The following is a 23,677-nucleotide window of genomic DNA, read 5'->3' on the forward strand; positions in this document are numbered from 1 at the left end:
GACAAATTAAGATAAAAGTATTTAAAAGTGCATTAAAAATAGCAAATATACGTTGTAAAATATTGAAGTATGATAGAGCTAACAGCATGCCTTGCTTAAGTGCCTCTGTTTGTAAACATGCAACCCAATGTCAAAAACTGTAAATAATGTTTAACATTTTCTGGAATGTATGTGTAAGTGTTTATATGAATGAATCTTTGAATAAAATGTAAACCTTAAAATATAAGTTTCAAATCTTTACCAATAGCATCTAGCCATCCACTAGACTACTAATCTAGTTCTATGTTTCTGGTTTGCGGCAAAAATATAGACAAAACACCGCCTAATAAAAACACAGCTGCACAGATTAAAATAGGTATACTGCAATTGTAGTCCATGAAGAGACCAAATGTTAAGTTTCCAAGAATTGATGCTATTCTTGATAAAGCTGGAATTACAATAAATAAATGAAAAGTTTCTTCAATGAGGAAGTATAGCAAAAACTTACAAATAATAACATTAACACACATTAGAAAAATCTGTTGTTTAGGTAGAAAAGAAAACACCACGTTTATCCGATAAAACTATAGGCTTACCGCTTTTATTTTATTTAAAACTATATAAAATGTTCTTTTTCTACTGCTACCAGGTTAAATATAAAAATTAGACTAGCAGTTCAGGTATAAAAATGAAGTCTATTTCCGATGTATTACCATTGGTGGAAGAAGCGTCAAAAATACACTCATTGTTTGTACTAGATGAACTGCTAAACAATTATCCATATAAAATGATTAACCTGTTAATATTCCTGTAGAAGAAGCCCGAACTGCGGTCTCGTACATTTCAGGTGTTAAAACATCCAGTGCATTCCATGCAAGAGTTGAAACTCCATTAAATATAGCTGACATGATTATAACCTGAACACCAGACAGTTTAGGTATCTCATTCCTTCTTTTCAATATGTAATTTTACATTTAAGTTACTTTTTCACTATAATCGCAGGTGACATTTTAAAATAGGAAATTCTATAAACATAGGGAAGCTCATTGGTTATGATAACTGTAGTGCAGTAATATAGCTGTCCTGGTATTTGTTTACATTAAGATAATTGACACTAAAGCACACACATATAATATCCTTTTTAGCAACAGTATATATGTGTGTTTATGAATGAAAATGAATGAATGTAACTTACTTTATCCTCGCGTGGCCGGAAAACGACAGTCGTTATCACACAGGTTTAACACCTTGGCCAGCTTACGAGTTACCATGTATGTTACTTTGTGGGTAATATCCTTTTTTCGATTTTTTCATTTTTTTATGTATGGCTGATAAATTTGGACAAGTGACCACTGGGTTGGAGCAATTGTCGTTAAGTGTCTTGCCCAAGGACACAAACGCCCACAATGGTAGCAACGTCGAGCCTTGAACCCATTACCTCTGGGTTACAGGCAGGCGCACTAACCACTATGCCACGGCGCCGACCAATCTTTATTCTCTTACCTGCAATTTATTGTGGACAAGCCAGAATAATAGGACACTTACACCACTCATGAACATTGAAAACACTGAAAATAATAAAGTTTTAATTAACCCCATAACCAATTGCAACTGCCATATATAAATGCCATTTAAACTGTCATATAACCTACTACTGCGGTGATTTATAAACACTAAAATCAGCTCACAGGAAAAACGATATTGGTTTAGTTAATATAATAAAAGTATTTTTTATTCTAAAACATACTATAATTTATTTATCTCTTTACATACAGTAACAAATATTAGATTATTTAAAACTAAAAAAGAGAGAAAGAAAAGGAGCAGAAAATCAGTTGTAAAAACTTCGTCAATACATGTGTAAAATAAAAGTGTGGCTGCTAAACCCACGATACAGTATAAACTAACTTGCCTAAAATCACTTTTCCTCCAACTCTATCCATAACCAATATACTTGCAATATTGGCTGGTAGTTGTGCAGTGGCACCGATAAATACATCAATGTACATCTCAGAATCATTAACACTTGTAGATGATTTGTTTAACACAATATGGCCACTACATGGGGAACCTGCATTCTGCTCTGTTCGTGCCATCAAAGTTGGCAACCACATCGTAATTCCATATCCACTGTAAGAATGTAGTTGTGATATGAATATGATGATCATGTAGTGTGTTTATTATATATGGGCTCCTCAAACCTAGGAATTAGGCCAGATTTAAAGGAATGAATATATCTTGCTTCATCCTCGCCTGGCCGGAAAACGAAAGTCGTCAGTCGTTATAACACAAGTGTTCTGTTTCATACACCTCTCGCCAGCTTATGAGTTACCATGTATGTTGATTCAGTGGTGATTTTTTTATTGATTTTTTTAAGTATGGCTGATAATTTGAACAACCCATTGGTGACCACTATATGAGAACACATTGGCCTACAATGTTAGCAGCGACAAGGCTTGAACCAATTACCTTTGGGTTAGCGGCAGGCACGCTAACTACTTTGGCACGGCGCGGGACAATTCGGCCTACTACCCCAACAGTTACACAATGCTTTAAGCAGGAAATATAAAATGCATATCAGGTAAAACATAAGTTTGAACTATATAACATATTGGCCTATGAAAATAATCTTATTAAGTACTTAAAATATCCATACAAAGTAACAATTAAACAATAAACATAGACCTCACCTAAAAGCAGTAGCAAAGTAGATACTCATCATAAGAACTGACTTTTTACGAGTGTTTCTGTCTGAGCCAAAGAAGATTGCCAACTGTACCTTCATGGCATACAAACCAGACACAAGCCAATATAAACATCTTCTTGGACAACTACTCAACCTAGGTTGAATAAAAACACATTAAAATAGTTTTACACTAAATATCCTTGTTTGCAGGTAAAAACCTAGTCTGTTTCCACTTTTGGCATATACAAGAAAACATACATGGCATAAGATCAGGTACCTAACATGGATATACATGCAAGTGAAGCTCTGGAATCTTTTATAATACCCCATGTGAATAATCTGTGTACACATATTAACACCCTGTTTTTATCTAAAGATTGGCGTCTATGCAAGTAAATATTATCTCTTTAAATTTGGACACGCGTAACAAATCTTCTGACATCACTATAGTTGGTTTTAACTTTTAAACCATAACATTTGAAATAAAGAAAATCCTGTCCTATATATGAGGTGTAAGCATAAAATGTTTGTATGCAAGTGGAAAGTGGAGCTTGTGGAACCTGTAAAACTTTGTATGCGTTACAAACCAAAAAGAAGTTGAACCGGAACGTGAACCCTTGATTCTTGATGTGGTTGGGCAATCGTCATCGGGAACTATGGTGTCAAACTAGAAAAGTTGAATGTAACTTACTTTATTTTCACGTAGCCTTAAAGGACAGTCGTTATAACACGGATGTTTTGTTTCATACAACTCGTGCCAGCTTATGAGTTACTAAGTATGTTACTTTGTGGGTGATTGTTTTTTTGGAGGATTTTTTTCATTTTTATTATGTATGGCTGTTAATTTGGATAACCCATTAGTGACCACTGGGTTGGAGCAAGTGTCCTGCCCAAGAACACAAACATCCACAATGGTAAAGGCAAAGAGCCTTGAACCCAATACCTATGGATTGAGGGCAGACACACTAACGGACTGTACTATGGCATCTAAGTTGAGAATTAGAATCATTCATTTCCTATTAAATTATAGTAAAGCTAAAATTTTATTTGCTATTGTTGTTACTAGGGCATAAATGTTCAAATGTTGTTCAATTGTAGTAAAACTAACACTCAATACTAGGTTTATACCTGTAGTGGGGTTCCTGGGTGATTAAATTTGTTCACAATTTTTAAAACCGCTAAAGATTTTTGAAAATCTCCTCTTCTATAAAGGTAGAGTGGGCTCTCTGGCATGAAGAAGAAGAACACAGATGATGTAAGGCTGGGTATTGCACAAATTATTATAAACAACCTCCACTGATCACCATTAGGAGAGTATGCTGATATTGAAGCTGAATACGGAAGCAATCCCCATGCAAGACCTGGGATTAATACTGGGTAGTTAGGTGGTGTGACAAACTGAATAAATGTAACTTACTTTATCCTCGTGTTAACGGAAAACAACAGTTATTATAACACAAGTGTTCTGTTTCATACAACTTGTTACTTTGTGGGTGATTATTTTTGATGGATTTTTTCATTATTATTACGTATGGCTGTTAATTTGTTTTTGGACAACCCATTAATGACCACTGAGTTGGAGCAATTGCTGTTTAATGTATTGCCCAAAGACCGATACGGCCACACTGGTAGCAGTGGCGAGCCTTGAATCCATTATCTCTGGGTTGGAGGTAGGTGTTCTAATACTGATTTGTGTATGTGTCCTTGAGCAAGACACTTTACAGACAAACATCATGGTCTAACCGTCTAAATCCTACCTCCTCTGACTATATTGAATACAACACAGGGTAATGAACAATACATACCCTAAGTAACGCTCACATAATAATAATTTTCTGATAGTATTTAAACTAAATACAGACAGTTCTCTAGAGCAATTGATGGCAGAGATTAAACACCAAAAATACAATCACATGACAATAATATTGTACAATAAATGTTTATGGAATAAACCTATTGTTAATTTTAATGCAATACATTTAATGCAGCAGATATAGGAAAGGGACTGAAGTGATCAATCAAACTTATGCTGTTGTGCAATGCCTATGTGCTTGTGCGCTATGGCACAACACAAGTCATGCCTAAAGTACAAGTATGTTGATTTACCTGCAGCAATGACATTTCCAACCATCCATGAAGTAGCAAGAGCACTGATCATCATGCCACGTTTATCTCTTGGTTGAAACTCACTAAAGTATGAGAAACAAACGGGGAGCGAACCACCAGCACTGGAACAATAGATTAATGCTATATAATATAAATGTAGTTTCTTATTGCAATTTTACACAGCAGGTTTAGAAAGAGAAATATGGCATATGGTTAATTTTACAAATATAAAACCTGGTGATGTCCCATTGTCCCATATATAGCTTAAGTTTTGCATGGGCAAGACACTTAATATTTTTCCTACATAGCAGTGGTCACTAATTGAACGGGTTGTAATATAATATTTATCGTATAGACATATAATACACAAAAAACTACCTACAAGGCTACACACACATGGTAACTTGTAAGCAGGCACTGCCCTGTCACATAGGATGAATAAGTTACTTTATTTGTACTTTAAGTAGTTTGAGAATTGAGGTAATGATCATTTATCATTCATATATAAAGTATATTGTTAGTCCTTAGTCGTTACCACAACTTACCCAATGCCGCTTATAAATCTCAGTGTAAGCAATACTCCATAGTTTGGTGCAATAGCTGAGAACGTACCAAATATTCCATTTAGAGCTAATGAGAATATCACAACCCTTCTCCTACCCCAATAATCTGCTAATGTTCCCCACAGATATCCTCCAATCATCATGCCTGTATGTACATACTATATGAAGCATATGTGCCAAGTTTATACAAATTGGAAAGCAGAAAAAGCTAAACACAAAAATCTGTTACACGAATTGGTTATTTGAAGTGTAGTATAGAAACTTCCAAGGTTTGTCTCACATCTCACACGGGATGCCAGGTTTGGCAACATATGTTATTGCAATTAGCAACTGCCTCACAATACTAAAAACAGCTTATGGGTTCCATTCCTATGGTGTGCTTTTTATCATCCATAATTAGAAAACACTTGTGATATACTAAGTTTCACATTTAAATTAACAGAATTAAATATTCACATTATAATTCTCTACATGAAATAATTTTACAAGAAAATAAAATGCTTAAGTTTTAGTATACCCACCTAGGAACAGTACTATAGTCAACCAAGTTAAACTTGAGTTTGAAAGTTTAAGTGAAGCATGCACTGATGAGATAGTGAATGAAATGCACATGATTTCAATTGCATCACTTGCATTCGCCCATCCACACTAAAAATTTAAAATCTTTTAGCCATGTAATGTAATGGTGTATTGGTAATATACTATGTATAAGTAAACAGCTATTTTTGTAAAAAATATGATATAGTAGGGTGGGGAAAGATGGGACACCTATTCATATATTTTCTTTTCCATTTAGTGGTAAACAAAGAACATTCAAAGAATTATAAAACCGTATCCTCACGACTCCCATAAGCGTTGTTAATTGTTTAAACCTGATCAGGATATTTGGATAATATGTGCTAAAGGTGTCCTATATTCCCACGCCCTACTATAATAAATACCAACGTTTGTCAGCCATTTGGTAAGAAATCATCGGTATATATATGACTAAATATTAAATAAAACTTACTTGTAATAAAAGAAGGTAATGCCACCTTCCAAACCCAGCTTGTGCAGAAGCTACTTTGTAAGTTGCTTTCCGATTGTTTCCTACTAATCTATCTAAAACATAAACACAATCCATAAGTACAAAAGCTACTGCCTTATAAAAACTTAACAATCCCAAGCTCTTACTAATCTAATCTATATCTTAACTAGTATATATTCAAATTCAATTGGCCTACCCAATGTATTATTGTGTTAAGAATGAATGAAGGAACATAAATTACTTTATTCTCGCGTGGCCAGAAAACGACAGTCGTTATACCACGGGTGTACACCTTGTTCCAGCTTACGAGTTACCACGTATGTTACTCTGTAGGTGATTATTTTTTTGACTTTTTTTTTATTATTTTATGTATGGCTGACAATTTGAACAACACATTGCCTTATTGGTGACCTAACCACTGGGTTGGAGCAATTGCCGTTAAGTGTCTTGCCCAAGGACACATATGCCCACTAGCCCACATTCATGATTCATTCACATGCGACTTATTATCCGAACCCCTAGCCCCTAGCCTCTAGCCCCTAACTTCTAACCCCTAACCCCCAACCCCTAACTCGTGCCATTCACACAAAAAAACTTTTAAAAAATAAAACGTATTGCACTGTGCGGGACTCGAACCCGGTAAGAACGAAACAAAGAGATTATTCGTCGGGACGCCAACCGTTACACCACATAGCCGACGATAGTTAACAGAACGAAAGAGCGTGTATAACCTACCTAATTTGGGAAAGATGTTTTTACTAGTGTTTTATATATTTATAAAGGTATTTTCAGTATTTAAGTAATTTGTTTTACATTTATTACCAATTTAAAGTGTTTCTTTGTGTATTTTTTCAAAATTTTAAACTTAATAAGAGCGCCCACTTGTGAAAAGTGGAGAGTGACATTCGGATAATAAGTCGTATGTGATTCATTCAACCATTCAATAAAGTAAATAGTAAAATAAACTTACCATTTTCGTCTACATCGCTCAACGGAGTATCATTATTGGCATCTACGGGAACTAAGTATTCCATTTAAACTTTTACAAACCCAGCGTCTTACATGTAGTTGTAACTCCACTGATGTACTTCAAATGCTACACATTCTAACAAAAAAATTCCACGTAACATTTTTGTTTACAAAATCGTCACGCATGATGATTTGTTTATCACGTGATTAAGCAGAATGGTGTTTTATTAATATGATTGGGGAGCTATTGCGCGTGGTTTTACAGCTTATGTGCTAAGGCAAAAGATAAACATGTTTGCGTTCATACTAAATTATGTTTCTTCAAGCTTTCCTGACAAACAGAAGTGTTTAAATTTAAAACAGCGGCGAAACAAAAACCTCATTCTTACCACAAACCCTTGTTAAACGTCTGTTTCCAAGAACTTAACCGTGATCATCTAAACTACATTAATTATACATGAAGAGAAATGCAATCTTGAATTTTATTTGCGTAAACACAGCTCCTCGTTACACGGCAGCATACGACGATTTTTACACAACTAAATAGTAGGTTAAGTTTAAAACAGTCGATGTATCATAGTAGGGTGGGGTAAGATGAGACACCTTTAGCACGTAATATCCAAATATCCTGATCGTGTTTTAAACAAGTAAAAAGGTCTATGGGAGTCGTGAGGAAACGGTTTTATAATTCATTAAAAGTTTTTTTGTTTACTACTAAATGTGACGAAAAAATAGAATAAAAAGGTGACCTATCTTCCCCCACCCTACTATATATTTAACCTAACAATAAAACAGATTAATACAAATGTAACTGCGTCGTTTCAATCTAAATTGGCTCTCCTGTCCAAACATTCGAAGAACTACCAGCAATATTTGTTGCAAGATGCACAATTCATTGATATCATTCGAACTTCTTTTGCTTTCTTTACCAAACCGAGCTCGTTAAAATCTTGCTCGTCGTAATCTGAAGATCCTTTATCTGTAGGTTTGCTAGACGTTAACATCTATACAAACACATAGCCTACACACTATACATATCATACAGTGGGGGGAGATAGGAAACCTTTAGCACATAATGTCCAATTATCCTGAAAGTGTTTTAAACAATTAACACCGTTATATGGGAATCGTGAGGACACGGTTTTATATTTCTTTAAATGTTATTGGTTTACTATCAAATAAAACGAGAAAATATAATGAAAATGTGTCCCATCTTCCCTCATTGTATACTATACATATTTAGCACAAATGAACACCGCGCCGTTAGGCGTTTTAATTAAATGACCAATAGCTCCGAGGCAATGCGGGAACGTTTCTGGTTAGGTTTGGCAGGTAAGCTTGTTATATGACACTTTTACACACGGTATTTTTTACCCGTAGTGTGTTTTAACGACTGAAGTATTTTTGCTAATTTCCTAGCTTCTCGCTCTTTCCTGTTTTATACAGTTTGAGCGTCGCCATAATACCAATTGTCGCTATCGTAATAAAACATTAAGTGTCTGTGAAATAAAAAATGCACATAATGTGTTTACAGATTCATGCCGTCTGACATTTGCCATAAGATAGTTTCCCAGCTTTAAAATATGCAGACTATTTAAAGTCAAAGGGGGTTGAAAATAATAAGGACGTGGCAGAGCCAGGAATCCAAAATAAGTTTACATTAGCCAGTGTGGTTTTGTAAGCTGTTATAACATATTGGGCAATATGTGCTTAAGTGTTCCGTCTTCTCCAACCCCACTATATAGAGACTTACCGCTGTTGAAGTTCGTTTCTCCTCGCTTCAGAACCTCAACGTTGCAATAATGTGATAAATAACGACATCTTAAGTTGATCACACCCTCGCATTTCACTAACTGCGTCCTGTGTAGGATCAAAAACAATAACTTTGAATCAAGTTTGCAGATTATACTATTAGCAAATTTATTTTGAGCCTGCTATAATCGAATAAAATATTGCAAACATGAACCTCTTCCGTGTACTTAAAGATAATTAAATCTTACCCCTTCGTTGTGCGTATTAAACGGGCGGAAGGATATATCATTTCGCAAGAAAATTGATATATAATTCGCACGAAAAAAGGTATAATTTTGCACGAAATTGAACATAACTGTATTTTTGCAAGGTAAACCTGACCGTGACTATACCAACTTTTAACAAACCTTATATTAGATTATTTGTATTAATATTTATAAAGACCAGCTTATGGTATAGGGTGGGGGACGGAACACCTTTTTCAAACTATTTGTTCGCCTTTTGGTACTTAAAAAATATAAAACCATTTCCACAAAGAACGATAAAGGATTTATAAAACTGTTTCCGAATCCATAAACCGTTGCTAATTGCTTAAAACGTGGTCGGAAAATTTAAATTTTATATGCTAAAGTTGTTCCATCTTACCCCACAGTACTATACTTAAGCTAATAATTTTAGAACTGCAACTCAAAAGCGGGGCTAACATCATTTCCAATTTGGTTAATACGATCAGTTTAATTCTAAAGAAAAAATAGGATTCCACTTCCTACAAGAGTAAAAGCGAGAAAAGCACAGTTACAATATAGCTTGCAACAAATCAGAGTCGTAAAAACACCGAGTAGTCCAACTGCCGTCTTTGTGTGTTCAAAATAGAGCAAATTTTTTTTGACTTTTTTTGATACAGAAAACAAATAACACTTGTTTTTTTACACTTTTCAACCTTTAAATTTGTTTTTAGACTTAAGTTTTTCTCTAATTTACCGAAAAACATGTATTTTCCCTATACCTACTGTGTTATTTTGGAACCAAATTGCCGTTCAAATTGTCTTTTACGTAACAATGGGTTGGACTACTCGGTATTTCTATGGCTCTACATCAAATAAGCCGGAGGCCTTGAAGAGACAAAGGGGAAATGTCTATCGACATAGCATAAAGGATGGGGGTTGCATATCGACCACATAATGTCAAATTGCATATGAGTCACCAGATAGAAATACCAGTAGGATAAAATGATATAATTATAGACCGAGTCGTTCCGATTAATAAAAAACAATTTAAAATATTTTAAAATTACGTGTCCAGAATTAAAAACAAATTGTTTAATACTTTGTCAAACGCATTAAAATGTCTGCATCTACAATATAGCTATAAGCGTTACCGATTTCGAACACCAAAAGAACGTTGTAAAATGTCATATATAACTCGTATACGATTTTTATTAATTACAATATTTGTATATATAGTAGGATGGGAGAAGATGGGACACCTTTTCATACCATTTTCTGGTCCCGCATAGTAGTAAACAAAAAACATTCAATGAAATATAAAACCATATTCTCACGACTCTCATAGACCGTTGTTAATTGTTTAAAACATGGTCAGGACATTTGGATATTAGGTGCTAAAGGTGTCCCATCTCCCCCCACACCACTATATTACAGTTCTCTTATTTGACTTTTTATGTTATATCGATAGGGTCATGCCTAATAAATTAAAAAATCTTACCATAAACTTCTGAAGCTGACTACTTTAGTTTCCACCTCTAGTATATTCCCACAGCATAATATAACAAGCATAAATGCAACTCTTGTTGAAAAATCTTTGTCCATTTTAAATTTCGTCTTTCTTGTTAAAAGGGTTGAACGAAGTGCTGGACCAATACACTGCTGTCCCTGGCTTATAAACTCTCACTTGACACTTTTTTTTCTGTCTCGTACTATAAGAAACGCGCTGGCGAATGGAATTATATAGTTCAAATTGAACAGTTTGTCTCTGTGTTAAAGGTTGACCATTGAATCTTAAAAAGCCGAGTCTATTCCTTAATTGCTAATGTGAGTGCGTGGGTTCGGGATAAGGGTAAATATTAAATCAAATAAAGTGCCTTTCTTGATGATGGTTCATTTATCACGCTGTCATTCCGCGGATGCCACCGTATTGTGCAAAGGAAGATATAATTATGTGTGGTTGTCGATGTTTGTGCAAGATAAATGAGCCAATTTTCGATGACGACGTGCGCCAAGAAATAAAACAGCGCATGCTATATGCCAGCAGTCATCGTAATTAAACTATATACGTATGACGTCATCAAAGTGACGTACGTACTCGTATTTTAACGCAATCCCGCGGAGTAATATTTTACAGAATTCGTTTGACATCAAAGATTCTAAAGTTTAAATTTTCGTATATGACTTTTCGTTTTGTAAAGTTTTTTCATGCAACTATTTACAGATTGAAAAACTACGCTGTTTTAAAGCCATCACCCTTTAGATTGGGTCATGCGCCACGTAACAATTTAAACCCACAACCTTTGCTGAACTATGAAATTTCTTCTAATGCTAATACATAATAGATAATATGGTGACATCTTTGAAAGCGTAATTTATAATTCCCCCGGACTTATTGACCTTAAACTACTTTGCGACTTTTCAACATTACAAATATCGATTTGACTTAAATCCAAAGGGCCTCAAACAGCTATATTCTACGACAGCTTAAAACAGATTAATATGCATAAAACATAGTGCAAAATAAAGTTGAACGTATATGCGGGTGGAAAATTGAGTCAGTTCGTAAGTGTTTATCTGTTTAGATTTGCATAATATATGTGACAGTTTTATAATACCTGAATGGATGATATAGTAACTTTTGTATTCCAGCGTTGCGGAGCAACTTCGGTTTCATAAACCTCGTGCCTGTTCATAAGTTTCCTATCTTTTAACTTGTTTTTTTTTGTAGAAACCGCACATTTTATGCCTAATTTATCAATGGAATTTTAAGTGTTTGTGTACCGAGCTGCTTAGCTTTCTAACCTCACAATTTAAACTTGGTTTGGAAACCATGGGCGAAGACTTAATATGTTATGAATACATAATGCTTCATGTCCGGGTTAGGTCGGGCAAATAAGCACCTTTGAAATAAATCGGCCTGTGGTACATGGAAAAAAAACCTTATGTGGATATGCGCAAACAAAACAACTGCTACAATAAACAGAAAAGCATGGCAAGAATTTGCGATTGTAACACGTATAGGTCGATAATAAAATTCTACGAATACATGAATAATTCGAACCAGTGTGTTTGGTGCCGCAATATCATTTGAACAAGCGATAGATTTCAAACTGACTGATTTAAACCCAATTACGTGTTTGGTTTATTATACCCTAGCGGTAGTAATTAAGACACAAAATATGCTTTCAGCGTGTCCGGTTTCACCCCAACAAGCCATTATTGATTCAGCATGCGCTATAAACAATTAGTTCGAATTCCATAGTTGCTCATTTGGGTGCGCAAAAAATCTGCCATGGAGCTAAAATCGATCTTAGCCACAATTGACTAACGTTACATGTGTCGTGTGTAAAAGTAGACGAGCATGACCATATAGCTGTCACTCTTTGTGGTTTGTTTACAGTTAAAGCCGCAAACCGCAAAATACGATAAAAGCTAAAACGTCCATTTAGTTTGGTCATGTTACTAATTTTGCATACAATTATTCGCATTAAAGTAAACTGTCATTTTTTCTTCTATTAAAACGTTACGTCCTTATGAAATCATAAGAACAATTTATTGATGGATGGGGGAAGATGGGACACCTTTGCAATCTACTTTCTCGTCCCATTTGGTAGTAAACAAAGAACAGTAAAATAATTATTTAACCATTTGCTTTTGACTCCCATATACCGCTGTTAATTGTTTAAAACACGATCAGGATATTCGGATAATATCTGCTACAGGTGTCCCATATCCCCCACCCTACTATATTAAACGGGAGCAGTGTACACGCAGTTGAAACGCATGGGGCAAGCAAACGAATGTTTAAACTAGATTTTTAAACCGTATGGTATTTTTTCGTGTTATTTACGTGTATGTCTAATAATAATGTCACATTTTAATAGAATTAACAATTACCATGTTTACATGATCGGGTTTGGATTTGAATTCAATCAGATTCGATGTAACGCCACACGCATTTCAAATCCGATCCGCTAACACGTCGTATTTGAATGGACTGAAAGTCGACGAGATGAAATTTGTGGCAGGGTTGTTTTGAAATGTTTTTGATAAGTTTGATTTGATATTAGAAAGAAAACCTTATCACGTAGTTTTTTAGATTGCTGCAGGAACTTAACTGTCTGATTAGTAAAAATTGACGAAAGACAAGGCCGAAATCAACAATACTATAAAAATATTGCTGAAGAATTTCCACAAAAGCATTTTTAAAAAGATTGGTTGGTGAAAATTCAGATTATACGTATGCTATCATACATTTCAAGCAAATATTAACGCTTAATAATGCGTAATATTTATATAATACAGAAAACAAATATCGGTAAAGTGGAAGAATCTTAAAGTGCAGTATTATAATATATTAAAAACTATGTCAAAATCTGGAGCAGGAGCTGCTGAGTGGCCATTTTTTGGAAAACTAAATGAATTGCTGTCCTGTCGTCCAAGAACAAAAGTATAAAGGCATTTGTTTGCACTGAATGAAATGTTTATTTTGTTTCACTGCAATTGCATTGATGTGCGGTTAATTAAAAATATATATTGATTCATAGGCAGTGGAAGAAAAATCCATCATGGTCGATACAATGTATGGTACAGCAGCATGGTGAGTATTCGTTGGTATTTGTTTGTGTAGGTTAATGTAATATGTGCTACAATTAAATGTATGTCTTTTAAAGGTTCATTTACTGAAGGAGAAGGACTTGGAGCAAGAAAATATGATAGTAAAAGTGGTGAGCTTGTTTAAAAATATGTTTGCAATACGCGAGTTGTGTAATTGGCAATAAACTTGCAGTAATTGAAACATCAACCACAATATCAGCAACAGAAGAAGAGGCAGCACCATCCCAGCACCAGTACAAGTTCTGGTACAAAACGTAAAGCAGGTATGCAGAAACCAGCATTACATCTTAAACTATTTTTTTTTATTAGTGTGATTACTGAACAACAAGTTAAGGATAAAACTGCATATCATTTTTTATTATTTTAGATCGACCAAGAACCAAAGAAAAACGACGTAAAGGTAACTTTGCATACTACTTGTAAACAGATTGAACAGTTTTTTATGTTTAGAGGGAAAAGGATGGAGTGAATTCATCGATGCTTACAAAGAAGAATGTGCCAAGGATCTGAAATCAAGAGAATTGATGGTACAGAGTATGAACGATGCATTAGGTCGAGCCATAAATGTACTGGTTTCCAATCAGGAGCCCGCAATTGTTTTGCAAATGTCTCCAGATACAGCTGGCAGCAGTAATACTGAATAGCTTTCATTGTTTTTTTATTTCATTCACTTCTTACCTTTTGTACTCTTCATTCAGTTACAAATCATTAACTTTCATTATTTTTTATTTCATTCCATTCTATTTTTTATTTCACTCACTTCTTGTACCTCCAAGTTTTTATTTCATTCACTCCTTACCTTTCATATACTGTTAATTCAATTACAAAGCATAACATGCCATTTGTTGTTTGTTAGCTGTAATAGTAACAAAATAATAATGAACAGAACACTTGGGTTTCAAATCGAAATGAGGTAACAGTTAACTATTTTACAAATCGCATAGACTGTCGTAAAGACTGAGTGGTTTGCAAATGATCTACAATGGCTTGTCTAACACGGCTACCAGTAGAATGTGGGTCATTAAGTAATTGTGGAAGTGAGTATGGCTGAGGATACATGGAAGAAGAATCTAATACATTTTGGGAAAAAGCAGTATGTTTTGTTTCACAAACATTATGTAGTGCACAACATGTAGCAATAACATATGGTGCCATGTCAATTGATAGGTCCATTTTCTTACGCCACGAAGTATACGCCACGACCAAATGATTTTAAATGATTTTAAACTGTCCTGTATTACCCTGTGTATTTTCGAATTCAAAAAATTTGTACTAATTCGGAATGATAGTACTTATTCGTGGTATCACCAAAAATTGTCATGTATTTTTGGAAATATTGGGAAGTATGAGCTTAAGTGTCCTATCTTTCCCCACTCTACTACATATATTGTGCCAGTAAAACGCGATACAAACTAATTTCAGTTTTTAAAGCAGAGAGGCTAACATGTTTTGTACCGTCGCAGCACAATAACTTGAGTATAGTAAATCGGACGAGACTGATAAAACACAACAATATTATATCACCATTTATATTTATTATATAGATTTAATAGGTTCGGTTATACGTGTTAGTTATCTTTTTGTTAGTTGGAAGCTTCATGGATCTTTTACCATCGTCTGCGACCTGTAAAAAGATAAATATATAGCCATTGAAATCTAAACTAATGCAAACGTGAACTAAATAGTTAAATAAAGAAGTTATTTTATATTTAGCCGCAAATATACAGTACTGTGGGGTCAGATGGATAAAGTTAGCGCATATTAGGGCTGGGAAAAGTTAATCAGATCCTACTTACACTTGCTAACGTAATCGGAGCAGCAGTTTTTGTGGTAAATGCAGCTGTAGTTACATTGACATGGAAGGCTACTGTTGTAGTTGTCACCACATCGGTTTCTACAGGATGGCCTTACACAAGTTGGTACGGGAGAACTCCATTGGCCGTTGCTTTGACAGGTGCTGTCTCCGTTTCCAGTCAAAGTAAGACCTCTTCTGCAGGTGAACCAGACTACATCATTGACATCATAAGCGGCTTTGATGGGAGAGACTGAACCAAAAGCTGGAGCGCCACGCGCTGCACATTGTACAACAACTCTCTGGCAAGTTGGTTCGTCGTCCGACCATTCCCCACTCACTGTGCAAGTGAGGACATTCTGACCAACGATCTCATATCCAGCGTTGCAAACGTAAGTTGCTGTGGCGCCGATGTTGAAGGTGTTTCCTGGTGTGGTCAAACTTCCGAAGTCGATGTCGTCGGGTCGGTCGCAAGTAATTGCTGCCAAAGCGGGAAAAACAGTTTAAATTTTAAAACTGCTGATATATTGTTAACAAACAAAGGCCTAATTTATCGGTAACAAGAGGTATTGTTTTATAACCAAGCATATATTGTTTGGTAAACAACATATTGTTTTGGTTTAAACAAAACTGTTGGTAAACGAAGCGTTATACAGTTCTGTTACATTTTAGTGAGTTTACTGGTTTTGTAATGTTATGTGCTAATTAAACAAAAATAAGAAACACAGAAATACTTAATACTCTGATTAGAAAAGTAAATATGACTTTGGTGTATTTTAACTACTGTTGTTTTGCTGCTTCCTCAATTGGTTTTTAACTTTGCTCTTTCATTTTAAACAGTTAACTAAAATACATTTTATATTATGCTTATCACAATAGGGTGGGTAAAGCTAAGACCCCTTTTCAATCTATTTTCTCCTCCCATTTGGTAGTAAACAAAACATTCAAATATTTATTAAACCGTATCCGCATGACTCCTACAGACCGTTGTTAATTGTTTAAAACACGATCATGATAGGCCTGTTTGGATATTATCAGCTGAAAGTGTCCCGTTTTCCCACCCTACTATATATAAAAGAGATGTTATACCGTCACATTCAGGCGCGTCGCTCGACCATGTACCATCATCTCTGCATATGATGTCTTTTCTATCAGTTGTAGAATAACCAGAGTTGCATGTGTACCACACAACTGTTCCGATGGCATAAACCGCTTGAACTGGTGAGAATGCACCATTTTGTGCCTCTTCTGGTGGCGAGCATGTTACTGGAGCTGAAAATGAATTAACACTGCTATTATATAGATGTAATATTGTAGTAAACGTATTTAATGGTAGCAAAAATGCAAAAAAAATTAAGTAAGTGCAACAGACTATTGGTGTTGTATACGTTGAAATGCCAAGAAAATAAGCTCTCTCTCTCTCTCTCTCTTTTATATTTAAGTTCTTACCAACACACTCTGGTTCATCGTGAGACCATTCACCACTGACCAAGCATGTAAGGACAGATTGACCTTGAAGGATATAGTTACCACTGCATGTGTACTCTACTGTTTGATGGATGTCGTATGGACCACTTGCTGGATCAAAGGAACCGTTGTCAATATCGCCAGGTGTTGGGCATTGGATTGCTGTAAATTAAAAATATTTAATACGGCTGGATAATATATGCAGTAATCTTAACAAGCATAATGTGATATATCATATAGGGCGGGGACAGATAGGACACTTTCCATTCTATTTTCCTGTCTCATCATTTGGTTATAAACAAAAAACAAATAATTATAAAACCGTATCCTATTACGACTTCTATAAACCGTTGTTATTTGTTTAAAACATGATCAGGATATTTGGATATTATGTGCTAAACGTGTTCCGTCTTTCCCAATCCTACCATGTATGCTTAGCATTTATTTAAGTTGAATTGACTTACGTTCGCAGCTGGGCACGTCGTTGGACCAAGCTCCATTTCGTTGACATTCGCTTTCTGATGCACCGTTTCTTTCGTAACCAACATCGCAAGAGAAATCAACCGAAGTTCCAGGGTTCACTGGGCGAGTGACCACTGGCTCAATTGACCCGTTTTCTGGTCCAGCAATGACTGGGCATTTGAGGACGATTCTGGTGCAAGTTGGTTCGTCGTGTGACCAACGACCGGTTGGTTGGCAGGTTAATGTGGCTTGACCGCTAAGAGTGTAACCACGAGAGCAAGTGTAAGTAACGGTTGATCTGGCAGTGTAGACTCTCTGGGAAGGACTGAAGGTTGCGAATCGAACATTGTCAGGTCGTCTGCAGTAACCTGTTAGACGAGGTAATTTTATTCTATATTTTTAGTGCGGAAATAGAAATCTAAGAAGTCCGCTATCAAGGTGAGTTATGTATTTAAACTGATATTTGTTTTTAGATAGGAGTTTACATTACAGTTTCTATATTTTATATAATTTCAGTAAGGTTCATGTCTGGAACTGAAGAGTTAGGACAGATTTGGCCCATTATTACCCCAGCGTACCCCGTCCAACTTCTCGGTCACATTTATTGTATGGAAACGAAAAACTTACGCTGGCATATTGGTACACTTTCCGACCATGTCCCATCACGTTGGCAAACGGCATCAGCTGCTCCAACTCTTTGGTAGCCACGGCTGCATTTGAACCACACTTGTGTTCCGGAGCTCACTGGTCTGGAGATGGTTGGTCTGATTGATCCGTTAGCTGGCCCGGAGATGACTGGGCACCTAATCACGATTCGGGTACAGGTTGGCCTGGTGTGTGACCATCTTCCACTTGATTGACATGTGAGGATAGATTGGCCAGACAGTGTGTAGCCACGTCGACAACTGTACGTCACTCTTGTACCAGCAGTGTACCAGCTACGGGATGGACGAACAGAAGCGTAACTTACGCGCCCTGGGTGTCTACATTTTCCAACTGAAACTGTGCACAAAATTGTATAGCGGTCAAAATATCAAGCTCAACAAATAATTGTAATTTCAGTAGGGAGACAGCTGTCTATTTTTCGCCTATAGTGCTTACCTCTGCGACAGGATGGAGCACGTTTGGCCCAGCCAGAACTTGTGCATCGAATGGTAGCTGTTCCTACAAGACGGTATCCGCTTCTGCAAGCATATGTGTACGATCGTCCAGAGCGAACTCGATAAGCTGTTCGAGGTGCTCCGTACCGAATGCTAGAGACGCTGCAGTAGCGACCTGTAAAAAGTTGTTACAATACAAAAGATATCGTTTTTTATACGCGTGTGATTCCCATACTTACGGTAGCTGCTGTAACCTGTTGCTGCTACATTCAATACAACAACTGCAAGAACGAGGAGAGAAATACGAATGAGATTCATCTTTCACTTGTTGCTTCTTCAATGAAGATGATTCGACTAACGAACGAGACAGCTTATATAGGCCGTTGCTGGTCGTATGCTGACGCGGCATTTCCAAAATTCGCGGTGTTTTGCTTATGATTAGATGAACTTTCAAATTACAATATAAACGAGGCGGCGTGTTAAGCAAATTATAGAAACTCCACAACACGTTTGTGTGATTGTTAGGCTTATTACGGGTAATTATATAAACTTAATAAAGCCTACATTGAAAATTGCCCGAAGTTACGTAATGAGTCGGCATCTGACGCACTCATTGCGATTAGGTCTGCAAACTTACATATCAACAATAGATAGGCAATGTCTTTACACGCAGTATCCTATAGTATAGAAGTATACGTTTACATATAAAATCTTTCGGTAAACATAAAGCGCAAATCAAAGCTTTGTTATAGCAATATTACAAAACAGATGAAACTAAACCGTGGTATGTATAGCCGTGGAAAACAGACGGAGAAGTTTATGTCAAACGTAAGTTTGTGTGTTAAAAAGGGAACATAACCGAATCAAAAACCTTATAATATACCAAAAGTCCCAACGTGCAAACAGTCTGTTTTTGCGTATTTTGTTGGAGTTGGTAGGCTATACAGTAAAGCTTGTTTATATTAATTAGCACGTATCATAATTACAGCACAGGAAATTATAGAAATTTTATCATTTTTTACCGTGTTTGAAATACAAATTGCTGCAGACAAAGCCGTATTCGGCATCTACTAATTCCCACAACGTGCAGAAAATGCAAAATCGCAGAAGAAAATTATGTCGCTGATAACGTCAGAGGGAATAATTTGTATAATTGGAAAAGTTCTGAGTAATTCGATTAAAGTAATTAAAACGCAAGCAAGTTATGTTTAGAAATCTTACCACACGGTTTTATAAGGAGAGAAAAACAAACCGCATGATAAAATGAGAAAAACAGAATACCCGAGTTTATAAGAAGAAAAAAACAACTGAGTTTTATGGGAAAAGAAAAAATGATTTTTTATAGCAAAAACAAAACAAAACATATTCTTCTCCACAATATAAAAGTTTCGCTTCCGCTGGCTTGTAAACTGCTTTTACTTTGTGACAGTATATGTACAGCTTTCTTGTATCCATAAAACGCCTTACTAAGTTTTTTAAACGTCATTTTGGGCGTTTCTAACTTGCTTTAACAGTTCAAGTTATTTTGTGGAAACAACCAAAATAAACGTTTCTAACTATAGTTGTGAGAACAAAATTATATTACAGAATATTGATTCCTGCATAATGATAACATGTAACTATAAGACCATTTTAGGCTAAGTCTTGCTATGCACCAGAAAAAAACATGTGCTTAATCACGAAATATTTCACAGAGCGCGATGTATCCCTAATACTGAAAATGTATTTCATTTAAACGGGTTAAAACAGAAGGTGAAATTTTTCGTAATCTTAGAAGTATATAACTCCACTACTGATTATATCATTGACATACGGAACTGCACATATTGATGTAATACAATTTAGTCAGACCATTTATTACTGCGGGGTAACATGAGTACCCCAAACACATAATACTCCAAATTTTATAATCGCTTTTTTAATAATTAACAGCAATCTTTCAGGGTCACGAGGATTACGGATATATGATTCTGCTACTAAATGAAATGACGAAAAATGATGAAAACATGAACCAACTTACCCAAACTACTATTTAGTACTGTGGGGTAAGATGGAACACCTCTAGCACATAATATCTAAATATTAGGATTATGTTTTAAGCAATGAACAACGGTATAAGAGTCGTGGGAATAAGGTTTTGTAATTTTTTGAATGTTATCTGTTTACTATCAAATGGGACCAGAAATCAAAAAGAAAAGGTGTCACATCTTTCCCACCGTACTATATTACAGATTTTTTGGATATTTAAAAAATATAAAAGTTAAACTGTTGCTACGTCTAACCCATCCGTCAATTCAGCGTCAGAAGTTCTGTTTATTTTTGCTATTTCCAAGAAATTTATGAGTTTTTCGTTGGTTCCACCATTAGATAACATGGCTGGCTTCTTGTCAAAATCTAACTCAGGGACACCAAAGCGAAAGAACTTGTTTACTTTCTCAGGAAGGTATTTGCTTTCAATAAATGGAACAAAATATCGAGGATCACTCATCTTCGGATTTTTGAAACCTTAAAACAATTGTTTTATTATTATTACTTGTAAAAATGTAGTAGGGTGGGGAAAATGGGACACCTTTTTATATTATTTTTTAGGCCCATTTGGTAGCAAACAAAGAACATTTAAATTATAAAACTGTATCCTCAGGACTAATATAGACCGTTGTTAATTGTTTAAAACACTATCAGTATATTTGGATATCATGTGCTAAAGGTGTCCTATCCTACTATATAAGTATTGGACACAAAACCACATTGAAAATTTACGCCTAAAGGATTCAGAAAGGGATGATGGACTAAGGTACTCATAAATATATAGTAGGTTGGGGGAAGATGGAACACTTTTAGCGCATAATATCCAATTATTCTGATCGTGTCTTAAACAATTAACAACGGTCTATGGGAGTTGTGAGGATACGGTTTTATAATTCTTTGAATGTTTTTTGTTTACTGCCAAATTGGAGGAGAAAATAGGATGAAAACGTGTCCCATCTTCCCCACGCCAATGTATAGTATTGTGTAGAGAAAGTTGGATACCGTTAGAATCTATCCCATATTATCGAATCGTGTTTTTAACAAATAACCTTATTAGCTTACTACACAATAGGATGGTAAATGGACAGTGAAAACCTGGACCATCTTACCAAAGCGACCCAGCCTACTATAAAAGTGAATTTTTAACAAACCTGTTATACAAGAAACCAGAAGTCCTGTTACAAGAGTAGCAACTAAACCCAGAGCTCCAAGATATAGATATGAGATGGAGTACAATGAATCAGCCAAGTACGGTCTATAAACAAATAATGTTGAATACTCATGAAAAAATGCACGGGGCGGGGAAGACGGAACACCTTTAGCGCATAATATTTAAACATCCTGATCGTGTTATAAACAATTGACAATGGTCTATGGGAGTTGTGAAGATATGGTATTATAATTCGTTAAATGTTCTTTGTTTACTACCAAATGGCACGAGAAAGTAGAATTTAAACGCACCCCATCTTCCCTCACCCATAAGAATCTTCGTGTATAGCCGGGCAACGAAGGACGTTATAACACGGATTTCTTTTTATGTTTTTTTAAATGCATAGCTGGCAAGTTATACAACTCATAAAGGACAGCTGGGTTGTAGCAACTGCCGTTTAAGAGTCTTGCCCAAAGACACATATACGCCCACAGTGGCAGCAGCGCCTATAGCCTCGAAACCTGCAGATGCAGACCTGCTAACCACTGTACCACGCTGGACAATGAATGATATGTCTAGAGCATAAAAACGTAAACACCTTGATGAATCAGCAGCAACCTCATCGTTGAAATCCATAGTTGTGTATGGATAACTCATTGTGGCATATTGTATGTAGCTGGAGTTCAGATTTGTAGTGTTGCCCAACCAGTCGTTAGTTGTGGCAACCATACACTGATCTGCATTAAGTGGCAACACTCGCTTTTTTGTTGGATCTTGGTACATTGTACCAGCGATAGTAACCCACATTGAGAAGCCGAAGCCAATTGTCATACCAAATATAGCGCCCTGGAAATATATAACAAGTGGGGTAAGATGGTCCATATTTCTATGTTCTCAAATCGTCCCATTTGTTAGTAAAAAAATGTTTGTTTATACTGTATATGGGAAAGTCCCAGAAAAGAGCATGTCATAAGACTTGTAATATATAGGTATAGTACATTATACCCAATAATATATATTTTTTTAATATGAAACGCTTCACGATGTTTCATGTCATCCTTGTGCATTACTCATCAGTATATCCCGTAATAAATAATGGCCTATCACGTATTATAATGAACTGACACGCTCACATTATGTATTCATACATGCCCACTTTCGAGGGCATTCCTAAGCTAATGAAGTACGCGTGATGAATTAAAAATCCCTAACTAAAAAACTCACCAGCGCGTTAATCCACGGAAAAAATATGGCCATTGTATAAACCCCAAGTAAAGGGCCGCTAAAAGCACCCCCGGCGGTCACAGCGAGCTGTATTATGGTTGACCCGATTGCTTCTGTTAGGAAAGCTAAAGTGGTGACGATTCCACCTACCACGAAACCTGTATTTTGAAACAAACGGGTTACAGTATAGCATTAAAATATATATATAGTTGGGTGGGGAATCAGACACCTTTAGCACGTAATATCCAAATATCCTGATCGTGTTTTGAACAACTAACAAGGGTCTATGGAAGTTGTCTGGATACCGTTTTATAATTCTTTGAATGTTCTTTGTTTACTACTAAATGGCTCGAGAAAAATAAAATAAAAAGGTGTCCCACCTACCCCACTCTATACGAATACAGTTTTTAAGAAGTTTTAGAGAGAAAATGGTGCAAGGTTGTAAATGTTATATCCAAGCACGTATAACTCTGATTTTAGAGGGATCAGTTGTTGCCTATATAAGCTATACCAATAAATAACATTAGT

General features: G+C 35.7%; 4 protein-coding genes across 5 annotated transcripts in view; all 4 read right to left on the bottom strand.

Moving 5' to 3' along the window:
* Positions 1-161: 161 nt before the first annotated feature.
* On the bottom strand, positions 162-7,497 carry LOC100182872 (synaptic vesicle glycoprotein 2C-like). Of its 2 annotated transcripts, none has more exons than XM_026837472.1 (12): positions 7,332-7,497; positions 6,344-6,435; positions 5,856-5,982; positions 5,317-5,479; positions 4,772-4,893; positions 3,794-4,026; positions 3,226-3,332; positions 2,670-2,819; positions 1,892-2,109; positions 1,483-1,547; positions 776-896; positions 162-427 (listed from the first exon to the last, which is right to left on the bottom strand). In XM_026837472.1, exons 1-12 carry the CDS (start codon positions 7,393-7,395, stop codon positions 270-272), a joined length of 1,620 nt encoding a protein of 539 aa, XP_026693273.1. In that variant the 5' UTR covers positions 7,396-7,497; the 3' UTR covers positions 162-269. The 2 variants fall into 2 exon arrangements, with proteins under 2 accessions (XP_026693273.1, XP_002120952.3); XM_002120916.5 differs by having other exon boundaries at positions 200-427; positions 3,253-3,332.
* A 301-nt stretch (positions 7,498-7,798) lies between these two features.
* LOC100180524 lies at positions 7,799-11,095 on the bottom strand. Its single transcript, XM_002126296.4, has 3 exons — positions 10,808-11,095; positions 9,084-9,190; positions 7,799-8,309 (listed from the first exon to the last, which is right to left on the bottom strand). The coding sequence occupies exons 1-3, from the start codon at positions 10,909-10,911 to the stop codon at positions 8,191-8,193; spliced, it is 330 nt and encodes a 109-aa protein (XP_002126332.1). The 5' UTR covers positions 10,912-11,095; the 3' UTR covers positions 7,799-8,190.
* Positions 11,096-15,441: 4,346 nt separating this feature from the next.
* LOC100175844 (sushi, von Willebrand factor type A, EGF and pentraxin domain-containing protein 1-like) lies at positions 15,442-19,097 on the bottom strand. The gene is made up of 8 exons (XM_002121114.2): positions 18,987-19,097; positions 18,749-18,922; positions 18,275-18,649; positions 17,650-18,015; positions 17,168-17,347; positions 16,808-16,990; positions 15,723-16,199; positions 15,442-15,550 (listed from the first exon to the last, which is right to left on the bottom strand). Exons 1-8 carry the CDS (start codon positions 19,063-19,065, stop codon positions 15,534-15,536), a joined length of 1,851 nt encoding a protein of 616 aa, XP_002121150.1. The 5' UTR covers positions 19,066-19,097; the 3' UTR covers positions 15,442-15,533.
* Positions 19,098-20,456: 1,359 nt separating this feature from the next.
* The window catches only part of LOC100186028 (sodium-coupled monocarboxylate transporter 1-like), a 9,946-nt gene continuing 6,725 nt past the window's right edge, over positions 20,457-23,677 (bottom strand). Inside the window, exons 10-13 of the mRNA XM_009862587.3 lie at positions 23,150-23,307; positions 22,524-22,771; positions 21,927-22,030; positions 20,457-21,252 (exon numbers count right to left, since the gene is read on the bottom strand). Coding sequence (XP_009860889.2) covers positions 21,008-21,252; positions 21,927-22,030; positions 22,524-22,771; positions 23,150-23,307 — 755 coding nt within the window. The 3' untranslated portion in view covers positions 20,457-21,007. The remainder of the gene's footprint in view (positions 21,253-21,926; positions 22,031-22,523; positions 22,772-23,149; positions 23,308-23,677) is intronic.

This window comes from Ciona intestinalis, chromosome 14, assembly GCF_000224145.3.
Source record: "Ciona intestinalis chromosome 14, KH, whole genome shotgun sequence".
Lineage (NCBI taxonomy): Eukaryota > Metazoa > Chordata > Ascidiacea > Phlebobranchia > Cionidae > Ciona > Ciona intestinalis.

Excerpts from the sequence above, each read along its gene's own strand:
- LOC100182872 (XM_026837472.1), bottom strand. The coding sequence starts at position 7,395 with ATGGAATACTTAGTTCCCGTAGATGCCAATAATGATACTCCGTTGAGC. Across the intron at positions 5,983-6,343 it reads ATTACCTTCTTTTATTACAA|TGTGGATGGGCGAATGCAAG; the intron begins GTAAGTTTTATT and ends TTAAATTTTTAG. Across the intron at positions 1,548-1,891 it reads TGGAGGAAAAGTGATTTTAG|TGTTTTCAATGTTCATGAGT; the intron begins GCAAGTTAGTTT and ends TATTATTTTCAG.
- LOC100180524 (XM_002126296.4), bottom strand. The coding sequence starts at position 10,911 with ATGGACAAAGATTTTTCAACAAGAGTTGCATTTATGCTTGTTATATTA. Across the intron at positions 9,191-10,807 it reads GTCAGCTTCAGAAGTTTATG|GACGCAGTTAGTGAAATGCG; the intron begins GTAAGATTTTTT and ends GATCCTACACAG. Across the intron at positions 8,310-9,083 it reads AGAAACGAACTTCAACAGCG|ATAAAGGATCTTCAGATTAC; the intron begins GTAAGTCTCTAT and ends GCAAACCTACAG.
- LOC100175844 (XM_002121114.2), bottom strand. The coding sequence starts at position 19,065 with ATGAATCTCATTCGTATTTCTCTCCTCGTTCTTGCAGTTGTTGTATTG. Across the intron at positions 18,923-18,986 it reads AACAGGTTACAGCAGCTACC|GTCGCTACTGCAGCGTCTCT; the intron begins GTAAGTATGGGA and ends AACTTTTTACAG. Across the intron at positions 18,650-18,748 it reads TGCTCCATCCTGTCGCAGAG|TTTCAGTTGGAAAATGTAGA; the intron begins GTAAGCACTATA and ends TTTTGTGCACAG.